The following is a 13,197-nucleotide window of genomic DNA, read 5'->3' as shown; positions in this document are numbered from 1 at the left end:
CACTGAATCACATGCTAATAGAAATCCAATTGATCAGAAAACACCAAAATACAGTTAAGCCAAAAATGTGAGTGGGAGGAAAGGGTATGGAGGTGTCAAAAATGAATTTGTTCTCCCTTTTGTTTTGCCTTGTTATGAAGATACTATTAGGCCACCGATGTGCCATGTGCATTTTTAGACAATCTAATCAGTAGAAGCAAGGTGGCAGGAAAGGCAGGCACTAGGTGCACATCAATAGGAGACTACGAATTTCGGAGAGTAGCATACCCTTGAAGCTTGAATGCTGCACTAGACATATTAAAAAAGCCCATTTCATCTGCAAGACTTTAGACACGCTTCAAAATCAAAAGGGTTTTTAACTCTTTGATTGCAGGGCCTAGAAAAAGCCCCATTTAATATACCATACAAATCCCTAGGAAAATGCTTCTTTAAAGCTTCTAAAATTCCATAGACTGAAAATGACTTTTTAAATTTTATTTTATTTCGATGCCTGCTTTTGATTATTGTTTAGGAAAGTAATAAAAACATTATAAAATCACCTTTTTTTTCATCACTATGCAAGACCATTTTTCATCACAGTAAGCCTAAAAAAACTGCTAGAGAAATGCAAGAGAAATTTATTCGGGTGGCTATTTCTTTCTGTTTTCTCTTGTTCTGAAATTCAAGAATTACCTTGAATAACAATCAGAAACAGCATATCAAAAATAATAGCAACAGAAACACTAAATATCCTTCTCTCAAAACATGGGCTGCGTTCACTGTATTTTTATCTTATTCTGGAGTAGACTGTAAACTGCTTACAGGCTCCTTCTCCCTTGATCAACTCCAAACAGGAGGAATTTCCACATCTTCTTTTTCCATTGGGACTCATTTAGGAAACGCAGACTGAAAGCTTTTTCACTGTTTGTATTTGCTTGCAAGGATATGTGTGACAGAATGTGTGCAATTGCGCGTTTTTTGCACGTTTCTACAATAACACTCAAGCTTGTTGCTTAGCAACCTGGAAGAGAAGCACTTGTTGACGTACAACAGGTAATAAGAAACAATGAATATATAGTCTGCAATTGCAAAAGAACTCCCAGTGTAATTGGTGATCAATTGCTGTACCCAAAAACAGAAACGGAGCCACCAAGCAGAAGACAATGTCATGCTTCCTTGAATGGGAAATTGAACATTTCCTGGAATGAGGATGTCAGCAACTGTTTTTTAGGAGAAATAATGCTGACAATTAAGCACTGGAAACACTCTAGGGTTTGCTTTTTTTCCATCACAATATATCTGCTAATTTAAGATGGTATTACACTGAGATTAACACAGACAAGTTAGCAGCAGGGCACATTAATGAAAAAACATATTAGATGCTTACAAAGAAGCAGCAATGGTAAAGATGGTAACTTTATCAATTGCGTTTTAGCCTGAAAAGAAAAAAATGTTTGGCTAATTTAACTGCTGATTATTTATGAACAGCCCTGGTTGCAGGGATCAGAACATGTTTAAAAAGTGAACCTTCACATGGAAAAAGAAATACAGACAAAAATAGACAAAAAAGTTGATGTTTTAGTGGAGGTTTATCATTAGAACAACAGATTAAATAGACTATCTACAGCCTATATGCATGTTGACATCATGATACATTTCAGACTAGAATATTTTTAAATACACGTATGACGTAAACTCACTTTTCACTGAAAGTGCACGAGTTTATGAAATTCTGGATCTGGATTCACTAACACAGGCCATTCTGGCAATACAGCTTGACTTATATAATATTACAGCACATTAGTTCAAGACACGCAAATGCATGCTTTTGCTAATTGTGGTCTACACTAAATCCACAAAGTCATTTACAACAATGCAGTGAATGATTTTGCATACTGTTACTGTAATGCTAAAAGAAACTGCCTTTCAGAACTTTTATAGCATAATGTAAAACACTAAGAGGTCAACATATTGGAATTTTGTTAACTCTTTCTACAAAACACATATCTAAGTCTTTAAAGTAAAAAACATAATGGTTAAAAATAAATTAATTTTACAAAATGTGCAGCCAATGATGAGCATATGGCAGTCAGTCAAGCACTGGTATCAAAGGACAGCATCTCTCTTATGTGCACAGACATCTTTCAAATGGAGGGCACTTCAAGCAGTTATTTTCATGATTTAATGCTGCTTTTTAAATAAGATTCCAAACTGAAAAGCATGGAAAATAAGAATGGCTAACATCACTGTGACCCAGCAGAGCTGCAATGTTCTTAAAAATGCACACAGACTGTAAACAATTAACAGCGCAGCCCTAGATATAGATTCCAAGAGTGGCCTTTCACGCGCACTTCTCTGCATACGCCCTGCTCTCATTACTCAGTTCAGCTCTCCCCCCTTTAAACCTTCGACATCCACTACTATGAGTTATATAACACTAGAAACCGATTACATAAAAGAGGCCAGCAACGCTTGGAGGCATAAAATGTTATCACACTAGTGCAAAAAGCAATACAGCACTCAAGCATACAGAAAGGTACATTTGCAGTGGAACTCCTGTCAAATTTTAAAATGGTGGCTTACACATGGCCAGGCTAACACATCAACGAGCTGCTATTATTTAGTCTCCTTCATTGTCACCTCCTTTTCCCCATCCATTTCTTCTACCAGAAGCAAACAGCCCGCATTCAACCCAAAACCTCTCGAGTAACATTACTTCCTTAAAGCTGCTGCTCCTGACCTTCAGTTTCCAGCCCCCCATAGTTGGAAATGAAGCCACATTCCCATTGTAATATGATGGGGGCTCACAATAGGTGTGAGAATTTCAGAGTTTCAAAGGTTCACAATAATTTTCCTTATTCTGAGCCTTATTGTTCACAATGAGGAAAATAAAACTGAAATTTCTTCAAAAAAGGGGAAAAACAGGCAAGTCTCACAAAACATTCTGTACAATATATTCTCAGTTCTGAACGATATAGACAGTCTAATAATATATATGATACATAACCAAGGTAGCAAAATCCTTACTCTGCTTTTGTGTATAACATAAAATACAGGAGGAATGCAATAGATAACAGTATGATCCAAATGGAAAATCCAAGGAAGGCTGGAGCTTGCATAGCAATTGGGGAATAGGAAGAAATATTTAAATCTGCATAAAACTACTAGTTCACCTTTACAGTCATGTGAAAAATAAAGTACACCCTCTTTCAACTCTATGGTTTTATATCAGGACATAAAAAATCATCTGGTCCTAACCAGGTCCTAGAATTAGGTAAATCTAACCATTATTTAACAGAAAATAAGCCAACATGCAGAAGCCATGTGTGAAAAACTAAATACACCCCATGATTCAGTAGCTTGTAGAACCACCTTTAGGAGCAATAACTCGAAGTAATCATTTCCTGTATGAGTTTATCAGTCTCTCGCATCATTTGAGGAATTTTGGCTCACTCTTCTGTACAACATTGCTTCAGTTCATTGATGTTTGAGGGCATTCGTTTATGCACATCTCTCTTAAGGTCCCGCCACAGCATCTCAATGTGGTTGGGGTCTAGACTTTGACTTGGCCACTCCAATACCTTGATTCTTTTCTTTTTCAGCCATTCAGTTGTAGATTTGCTGGTGTGCTTGGGATCACTGTCCTGTTGCATGACCCAATTTTGTCCAAGCTTTAGCTGTCAGACAGATGTCCTTATTTGTCTCTAGAATACTTTGGTATAAAGAGCAGTTCATAGTCGACTCGATGACTGCAAGGTGCCCAGGTCCTGTGGCTGCAAAACAAGCCCAAATCATCACCCCTCCACCACCGTGCTTGACAGTTGGTATTTGGTGTTTGTGGTGATACGCTGTGTTTGTTTTTCACCAAACATGGTGTTGTGCATAATGACCAAACATCTCCACTTTGGTCTCATCTGTCCAAAGGACACTGTTCCAGAAATCTTGTGGTTTACAGGCCCTCACAGACTACAAAAGGAAGAACATCCGTGCACCTGCCCATGATGCCACCCTGCCTAATGAGCTCAACACCTTCTATGCTAGATTCAAAGTCAGCAACACAGAACCAGTCAACAGAGCTGCACCCTCCGCAGCTGACCAGGTGAGGTGAGGAGATCTCTGCTAAAAGTGAACACACGCAAGGCTGCAGGACCTGACGGCATACCCAGTCGCGTCCTCAGAGCCTGCGCCAATCAATTGGCAGGTGTATTCACAGACATTTTCAACATGTCTCTGGCCCAAGCTGTAGTCCCCACCTGCTTCAAGACAACCACCATCATCCCAATACTGAAGAAAACCACAGTGACATGCCTTAATGACTACCGCCTGTTGGCATTAACTCCTGTTATCATGAAGTGCTTTGAGAGGCTGGTCATGGGCCACATTAAGGATACCATTCCAGACACACTGGACGCATACCAATTCACCTACCGGCCCAACAGATCCACAGATGACACAATCTCCATTGCCATACACACTGCCCTATCCCATCTGGATAAAAAGAACACATACGCAAGACGACTATCGACTTCAGCTCAGCTTTTAACACCATCATTCCAGAGAAACTAGTCAAGAGACTCAGTGCACTGGGTCTTGACACCACCGTTTGCAACTGGATTGGGGACTTTCTGACAGGCAGACCTCAGGCTGTCAGGCTTGGAAACCACACCTCTGGCACACTAACTCTGAAACAGGTGTGTGTGCTTAGTCCTTTGCTCTACTCCCTCTACACCCATGACTGTAAGGCCAAACATAACACCAACTCCATCATCAAGTTTGCTGACGACACCACAGTTGTAGGTCTGATCACAGACAATGATGAGAGGAGCTACAGGGAGGAGGTCAATCTCCTTACAAGGTGGTGTGAAGACAAAAACCTCACCCTCAACATCAGCAAAACCAAGGAGATGATCGTTGATTTCAGAAAACTGCAAAACGGACATGCCCCTATCCACATCAACGGGACTGAAGTGGAAAGGGTCAGTAACTTGAAATTCCATATCACTGAGGAACTCACATGGTATCTCAACGCCACCTGTCTGATCAAGAAAGTGCAACAGTGCCTGTACTTCCTAAGACGGTTGAAGAAGGCTAAGATATGTCCCCAGATCCTCAATAACTTTTACAGATGCACTACAGAAAGCACACTGACAGGTTGCATCACAGTGTGGTATGGCAACTGCAGTATTACTGACCGCAAAGCCCTACATTTGGAGGTGAAAACTGCCCAGTCCATCACCGGGGATGCTCTCCCATCTATCCAGGACATTTAAGACAAACGGTGCTAGAGGAAAGCTCCCTCCCTCACTGTTTGACCCTCTACCATCTGGAAAAGAGTACCGGAGCATTTGGGCCTGGACTACCAGACTCAGTTTTTACCCCTGCACTATCAAACTATTAAACTCCCAACCTCTCTCACCTATGATCTGAACCCTCACTGTGCCTTCTCTCTTTATAAAAACGCAAACACACATTGAAATCTACCTCTACCTTCATGGCAAGAAGTTAAGTCCCCATAATTTTCTATCTTTTTTTTCATTCTGTTGATGTATGATTTTGCACAACTGATGTTGTTTTGCACATTGCCCGTTTTCTCTGTCTTTCTTTTTTTATACAATTGTATTGTTGTTTTTGTTGTACTGCTTACCATCTGAGAGCTTGCTAAATAGCACTTTGTTATACCATATACCTGTGTATGAGTATAATGACAAACTTGAACTTGAACTTGTTTGTTTAGATGCAACTTTGCAAACCGAAGCTGTGCTGCCATGTTCTTTTTGGAGAGAAGGGGCTTTCTCCTGGCTACCCTTCCATGAAAGGCATAATTGTTCAGTCTTTTTCTAATCATACTGTCCTGAACTTTAACATGTTAACCGAGGCCCGTAGGTCCCTAGATGTAGATCTTGGGTTCTTTGCGATTTCTCTGAGCATTATACCTTAGGGTGAATTTGATGGGGTGCCCACTCCTGGGAAGACTGGGAACTGTCTTGAATGTTCTTCATTTGTAAATAATCCTTCGCACTGTATCTTGAGAATATATCAAAAATGCTCTTTGTTAGATTGAAACTGCACCCTAGAATTTTGCTTCTGGGACAAACACCAGATGAATTGCCATCAGAGGCAAAGAAAGACTTGTTTAGAATTGTCAGAATTGCAGCCATGAAACAAATCACCAGAAAGTGCTCCAAACCAGACAGGCCTTGTGTTTAAATATGGAAGGTCTCTATGAATGAACTATATCTCATGAAGAAATGTTCCCACAGAATTAGAAATCAAAAACATATATTTATAAAATGTTAGCCAAAATGGGAAAGATATGTACAAGTGCTCTCTTGGTAATGTAATAGCACAAAAATGCAGCAGAAAATTAGAACTTCTATAAAAAAAGTATTTTAACTTATTTTCATTTTCGAGTGTATATGCTCTGCCTTTGTACTTATTTTTAATGCTATTTTTACTACATAATAGCATATAAATATTTTATCTGATTTTAAAACTATCTTATAGACTAAATCTCGATACCACAATTGACCTGCACTACCTCGTGAAGCAGCCTTTCCATTTAGCAATCTGATCTTAACAGATCCCTGAAGCTAAGAAAAGCAGGGCAGAGAGAGACCTGCAGTGAAAATCACATCTCTACCCAAGTGCTGTAGGATGTGCTGTCCTGCGGATGAGACATTCAACTGAGGTCCTGACCACTTGGTCATTAAAACCCCCATGAAACTCTGGGAAGAGTAGAGGGCCTGAAAACCAATGCTCTGGTTACATTCCACTGGGCCTGCACGATCTGATCTTTCTCATTTTCACCTTTAAAGCAACTGCTGAAGTATTTCCTTCTCCATCTAATCAGCTGTGCCTGGGGCAGCTGCACATCAACTGAAGTTAACAGGTTTTAAAGCAGGTCTCCTACTATATGTCTTTTGGGCTGAAGAGCACTATACAAATGCAAGTTATTATTTAACCATGATGGGCTGCAGTGTTACAGCTACGGGATTTCTTACAGCCTCTGTTTTCAAAGGACCTATTTGCATACAAATTGAAATCCCAGTCTATACTACTATTCCCCTCAAGTGTGCACTACTGATGTCATACTCCAGCATGGTTTCATTTTGAGGTTTCAAAAAGGAGTAGCCTTTTATTATATTCAACTAAGCTTTTTTTAAAGCGGTATTACTGCAATATTGTTTCAGTGTTTTTTTACATGGTGATTATGGGAATTCTTTAACAAATGGTCTGAAAGGGAGTTCTGGATCATGACGCAACCAAATGAGCAAATATATAACCTTTGAGCTGAATACAAGCAGAAATTGCAGAGGAACAAAAACAACAAACTGAAGGCTGGCAAGGTGATGCAATGTTTTTAGAACCCCAAATGAAGCAGGTGAAAAGATACAGTAATACGTAATTTTTACTTTTTGGTTTTCTACTGGTTGGAAAATGGACCTAATACCTGTAACAAACTTTTGATCCATGAAAGCTTTCTCTCAGAGCACTGGCTGAGGCCCACTGCCTGCTGTGGGTGCTCTGAGCCTGCACCATCGGGATGGGTGTCCCAGTGACACCAGCAAGAGATGCACTGCTCCTCCAACCAGCTCTCCCGCAATGCTTAATGGAGGGAGCCAGAGGCTGCTATACTTCAACTATGGCTGTAAAGCAGTTGTAGGCGTCCTTCTTTCCCAAGGCCAAGACGGCTCAAGGCTGTGCAAAAGCACCACCAAATTAAAACCTGGAGTAATGCCATACTGGTTTTAGCAAACCCTGTTTCAATGAAGAAACCACGCTGTCAGCTGGAATAAATTCCAGAAAGCACAGTTGTGCATCCAGATCAAGGTTTCCCACCTCTGTTGTAAAGCCTAGCAGACAAACAACGATAAAAGTAAAAATGTTCTTGGTCTGGCAAACTTCTCAAACTTCTCTTGTTACAGTAATGACTATGTCTGCTTGAAAGATATTACTTGATGGATAAAGACCAGTAGTTGGGTAGCAGTGGTCCCTTACCGGTCTCCTTGTTGCTCGAAGTCGATTTTTCATTTGATGTCCTCAGCCTCAACACTTCGTCGCAGGAGGCTCTTTCCACCAGAAGCATCGTTCCTTTAGTATTTCTGCCTCAGGTCCTGCATGTCACCTTGCTCCTGGTGCCATCAATCATCTTGAAACAAAGCCACTGTTAACTTCCTGTCAGATGGTTGATAAAAAACAAGAACTGCTTTAAATCACCCCACACAATAAATATATTGCAGTTGTCTCACTAGCTTCAAAAATGCCATTATGGCTTAGACACATTCCTGAAGAGACTTTAACACTAACAAGACATTTCACATTTAAAATTCTGTGCTATTCTAATAACAGCTTGTAAGATTCCTAGACTCTGGACGAAAATGTCAATGTTACAGTTATTGTAAGGCCTAATTTATAGTGCTGTACATTAGGAGTTTTTGCACTGTTCCTTGATTATACTGGATGTGAACAGCATTGGAAGAAGGTGTCTGTTAAAATAATATTAAAAGACACTTGTTGTCTCTCCTTCCATCTGAGTAAGGATGAACTGTACGCAATTTGAAACCCAAGGCACTGGAAGATTTTGCCTAAGGTATAAATGACAGAATTATAGTCAAACCTGCTTGAACCACACCCTATAAAGGCCATCTTAAGGGTTCCTTTAATATTGTGCAATCCAGTCATACCTAACAATGGGTAACAAAAAACAATAAAGCTTTTTGTCCAATTAGCAAAGAAAAGCTGTTTACAACTAGTAGGAAACCCATTTGAGATAGCCTGACACAGAGATTCCTCTCACTCATTGATACTGTAGCTCACACACAGAAATCTCTTCAAGGTACAGAGCATTTGCTGAAGAAAAACATCTTAAAAAATGTACATCATCTTGGCACACAAAAGGACAGCAAATGTGTAAAGTCTACAAGGAAACTTTAAAAAAAGAACCTCACAGTGCATACGAGGAGTCCTTCACTTAGTTTTAATTATGTAGAAACATAATAAAAGGGGAAAAAAACAAAGCCAAAACAGACCAGAGATAAAGCCTGTGACAGGTGAAATATCGAAAGAGGAAAACTGCATAGAGATTAAATCAAAAACCGTTAACATCCTCACTTAATCCTACAACATTTTTTTTTCCCTAAGGAAAGCATAAATTAAATGGTTCAACCCAGACAGCCTGCTCGTTTAGTTTGGCATTTATGTCATTCTCAGGCCATGTGATTGAAATGTTGAAGGGCCCAGAATCTGCAACTCATTTCTTGGCTGAAAGAAGGATTTCTGGAATCATTTTGGGATAAAAATCGAAAGCAAGGATTATCTTTCAAAACCATTTAATGTAATGTACTGTATGGTTCAAACCATGCTGCATTTGCACAGCTCTGATCCTCAGGTAATAAACATGATTCAATTAAAACTGATCAAATTAAATGAACACAATATATTACCCAACTTTACTGGTTGAAAATAAATATTCTGGTGTGGGACCATACAGCAAGTACCATGGAATGCGCTATATAAAATAAAAACATATTATTAGTAATACATAATTATTAGAGATCGACCCCTTGCCTGACACACTGTCCACTGCATTGATCAATAAACCTGCAAGCCAATCCAAGCAATTTGATATGGTGATCATGACTCATCCTCATACTTTTTTGAGGGGGTTCCATGCCAGATCACCTTTAAAATGCAGCAGTACGGAGTAGTGGTTAGGACTCTGGGCTCTAGGCTGCAAGGCTATGGGTGTGAATCCCAGTTAGGATGTCGATGTTGGGACTTTGAGAAAAGTACTTCACTCACACCACCGTAGTAACTATATACTGCAGTATAAAAGGGTCTTCAGATAATTACAATAAATGAAAATGTATTCTCAATTGTCTTCCTTGTAAAATAGGACTACATAATAAAAACAGGTCCCAGAAATATTTAGACCTAATTGATAAGTCATGCTTACATTACTAAATCGGTCTGGAAGGCCAAATCAAACGCAATTTGGTCACACGTTTCACAGTTTTCAAGGCTAGTCTCTGCTACTCAGAACATAAACAGATGCTTCTGTGCAACAACATCTGTCTGCTCTTAAACCAAGGTATCCTGTAAGAAGAAATACAAACTTCAGAAACCTGCCAGTGGGTGCAAAATAAACTGCATAGACACAGACGCTGTCAGTTAAAAACTAGTCACAAGATCAAACTTGCATTTCAATGGCATTTTAATGAAAATCAAAACATGAGTACAAGTATTTTGAATTTCCCAGTACTTTGTACAATGTGTTCATTGCATAAAGGATCCAAGTACTGTACTTAATTATAAATTAATTTATATTTCACATGAGATTTTTTTTTTACATGTTTCATTCTGTTAAAAGGTTTGCGGCCACAGTCGACAACTAAAAGTTATTTTCCCTCACAGAGCAACACTTTGAGTTCCTGGCATGAACCATCGCCTATTCTTCTTGCCATTTCTTCATCATCAAACTAAATAAAGGACCCTGAATCCTTTCTACAAAGTGCTTACCCTCTTTACAATACTGATATATTTCTGTCCATATTTTACAACAGGCCATGTTACTGGTACACACAACTAGTGCTATTTGATAAGAACATCTCAAAGCTCAGGGATTTTCAGCTTATACAGGAAAAAACTAAAATATTTGCATACTAGTACTTGTTTGCTGTGCTGAGCTTAATGGACTGGCAGATCACTACATTCTTTCCATCAGGCTGCTAACAGTGTTAAACGATGATACTCACAGCCTGCTTTTTTCGCCATGGCAACCAGTGTTCTTGACACAAAAACCAAATGGGCAACAATAGTTACTATATGCAGAAATAGCCCAGTATTAAGGCAGACACAGGTATTTTACTGCTGCCTACATACTCTATATCAGTTTTCAAATAAGAAACCCAGTGTAAATTTCAACACTAAAGGTTCCATTGGTATCTAGTGGTGATTAATATCTTCCACTATAGAGTGTTTCAAAATCCAGCAGGCCAGTTTATCACAGCAGGACCTTCACCAAATTTTGAGAGGTTGAAATTCTATATATTACCAGAAGATGCTAATTGGTAAACAGTTTAAACCTCTTCATGACAATAAATGACAATTCAGATCATTAGAAACCAGACAAAATTAAGCTTGACCTTTTCCACCAGTTTTGCAGACGTTGTCTTATAATGTTTGATGTTTCTACCATTTCCTCCTTAATTCAAATGATTACGGACCATTAACATATCTTCTCTACTCGTCCAAAGCAGAAATGTCAGCATAGCGCAAGCTTTTGCATAAGTGTTAGGCGTACATTCATTATTAAATCATTTTAAGAGCTTTTATTACAAATCAGTTAAAACCGATACAAAGCTTAGCACATATTGGGGCATTTTACTGTCAAAAAGTAAAATCTTAATAATTATAAAGCTAGCAAGAACAAAATAGACTAATTTAGGTTTCCCATGGGAACACATTTTTTGCTACATATGATTCAGAAAGTTATAGTATCAAATCATCAAATACCGGCGGCTAACCCTGACTGCTCCTGTCAATGTTCTTCTGTGACAAACTGTAAGGAGCATTTAGAAAGAACAAAGTGTGACCCAAATTCCTTAGAGATCGGTCCAGAACCTGAGGCTTTATTCTGCTAGAGCTGACATTACGCAATCTGTTGTAGCTTCATGTGCAACATAATACAAAGGACAGGCTAAAATTTTGCCCTTCGTTGAAAATGTAGAACCGAACTCCTTAAAATATCGCAGTGCTCAAAGGATCAAATGTGGCAATAAATACGCCATAAAAGTTGCTTTGTACTCTGCCTTACTAGTTGATATTTACAGATTGCTCGAACTTGCACCCATTATTACTATTCATTATTATTTTTATTTGCTTAGCAGGCGTCTCACCAAAGGGCATCTGTTATTAAAATGGTGAACAGTGCTTACCGAACTTAACAAAAAAAGTAACCGAGTGTAACTCACTGTGAGGGTATAGTACGGTGTTGGTTAATGTATTTTAGGTTTTTTAGCAGTGAAGCGCCAGCGGAAAACAGCAGATATCTAAAAAAAAACTTACAAAGTATCTGTTGAAGCACTGTATAATTTCCGCTAAACTCATTTTCTATTTCAACTTATTCTCTATAATGTTTTAAACCCGAAGATTTCTCAAATAAAATGTGTTGTCTTTAATGATGTAACTATATTAAAAAAGACGTTTAAGCCACAATTTAAAAAAAACTTGAAACGTTATCTTAGTAAAAAGGTAAGTCCTTAAGTAATTATATTAGTGTGCTGCAAAATGGATGTTTTCAAACAGACATGGTATGTGAGAAATACCAATCTTTTACAAAAGAACAAAATATGATACCCTTATCTTATAATGACATTGATTGTATTGCAAATGTTTTATCTAGAGTGAATATCACCTGAACAAAAATGCACTGCATATGCATGAAGCCTTATATAAAAAACACAACATGGAAAAAGTCTAAATATGTTCATTTTAAATACTGCCATCGTCTTATTTCATTGCTAGCAGGAGCAGCATGGGTTATACCACAGCATGTGATACTAAACTGCTTTCAAATTAATGTATAAACATATATAAATATGAATAAAAAATACAATAGACTTTTGAATTAATGACTACATACGCAGCAATAATTATTTAAAACAGATCTAGTTTCCTTTCATCGGAAAAGAAATGCACTTACCTTTTTCTGATTAGTGTAGATTCTGAGAATAGCTTCCTCCCAGAACTACACTCACATGCAGCGTTCCCAACAAGATCGCCCGCTGTAGCCAATGACAATGGACCTGTGGCATACAAAGGATTCTGGATATTGAAGTTCTTCCCAAGGTTAGGGCTGGTACGCAGACTAAAACGAGAAATATGAATTATGAAGCAAACAACTGTGCACGGCATACGAATTTATTTAGTAATTCAATCGGCTCCTTTGCTTTGAGACATTATGAAAAGGGCGTTACAAATGCACACATCATTTTTTTGTGCTTTATCTACTAATTGTTGTTTGGGAAAACACTTTACATGACGGAACCGATACAATCAAAACCTGTTTCCGTTTCGTTTGAATATAAAGAAGACAATGCAATGATACTATGAGTTATTTCAACTCATTGTTTTATGTGTGAAGTCAACGTGCAACTTCAGTGTGAAAATTTACGAATTCTGATGAGCAGTGTAATATGCAATCATGGGAATAATAAA

At 38.5% G+C, this 13,197-nt stretch overlaps 1 protein-coding gene across 2 annotated transcripts in view; it reads right to left on the bottom strand.

The window, feature by feature from the left end:
- Window positions 1-13,197, bottom strand: part of samd13 (sterile alpha motif domain containing 13) — a 29,542-nt gene that overhangs the window by 14,430 nt on the left and 1,915 nt on the right. The window contains exons 2-3 of one of the 2 annotated variants that reach the window (XM_088597579.1): window positions 12,683-12,847; window positions 7,978-8,154 (exon numbers count right to left, since the gene is read on the bottom strand). In XM_088597579.1, coding sequence (XP_088453705.1) covers window positions 7,978-8,065 — 88 coding nt within the window. In that variant the 5' untranslated portion in view covers window positions 8,066-8,154; window positions 12,683-12,847. Of the gene's footprint in view, window positions 1-7,977; window positions 8,155-9,427; window positions 9,452-12,682; window positions 12,848-13,197 lie in introns of those variants that run through there. The other variant, XM_088597580.1, reaches the window with a different exon arrangement.

Source organism: Lepisosteus platostomus, chromosome 11 (assembly GCF_059453375.1).
Source record: "Lepisosteus platostomus isolate fLepPlt1 chromosome 11, fLepPlt1.hap1, whole genome shotgun sequence".
NCBI lineage: Eukaryota > Metazoa > Chordata > Actinopteri > Semionotiformes > Lepisosteidae > Lepisosteus > Lepisosteus platostomus.
Note: the sequence above shows the minus strand (reverse complement) of the source record. Positions and strands in the feature narration are given on the sequence as shown.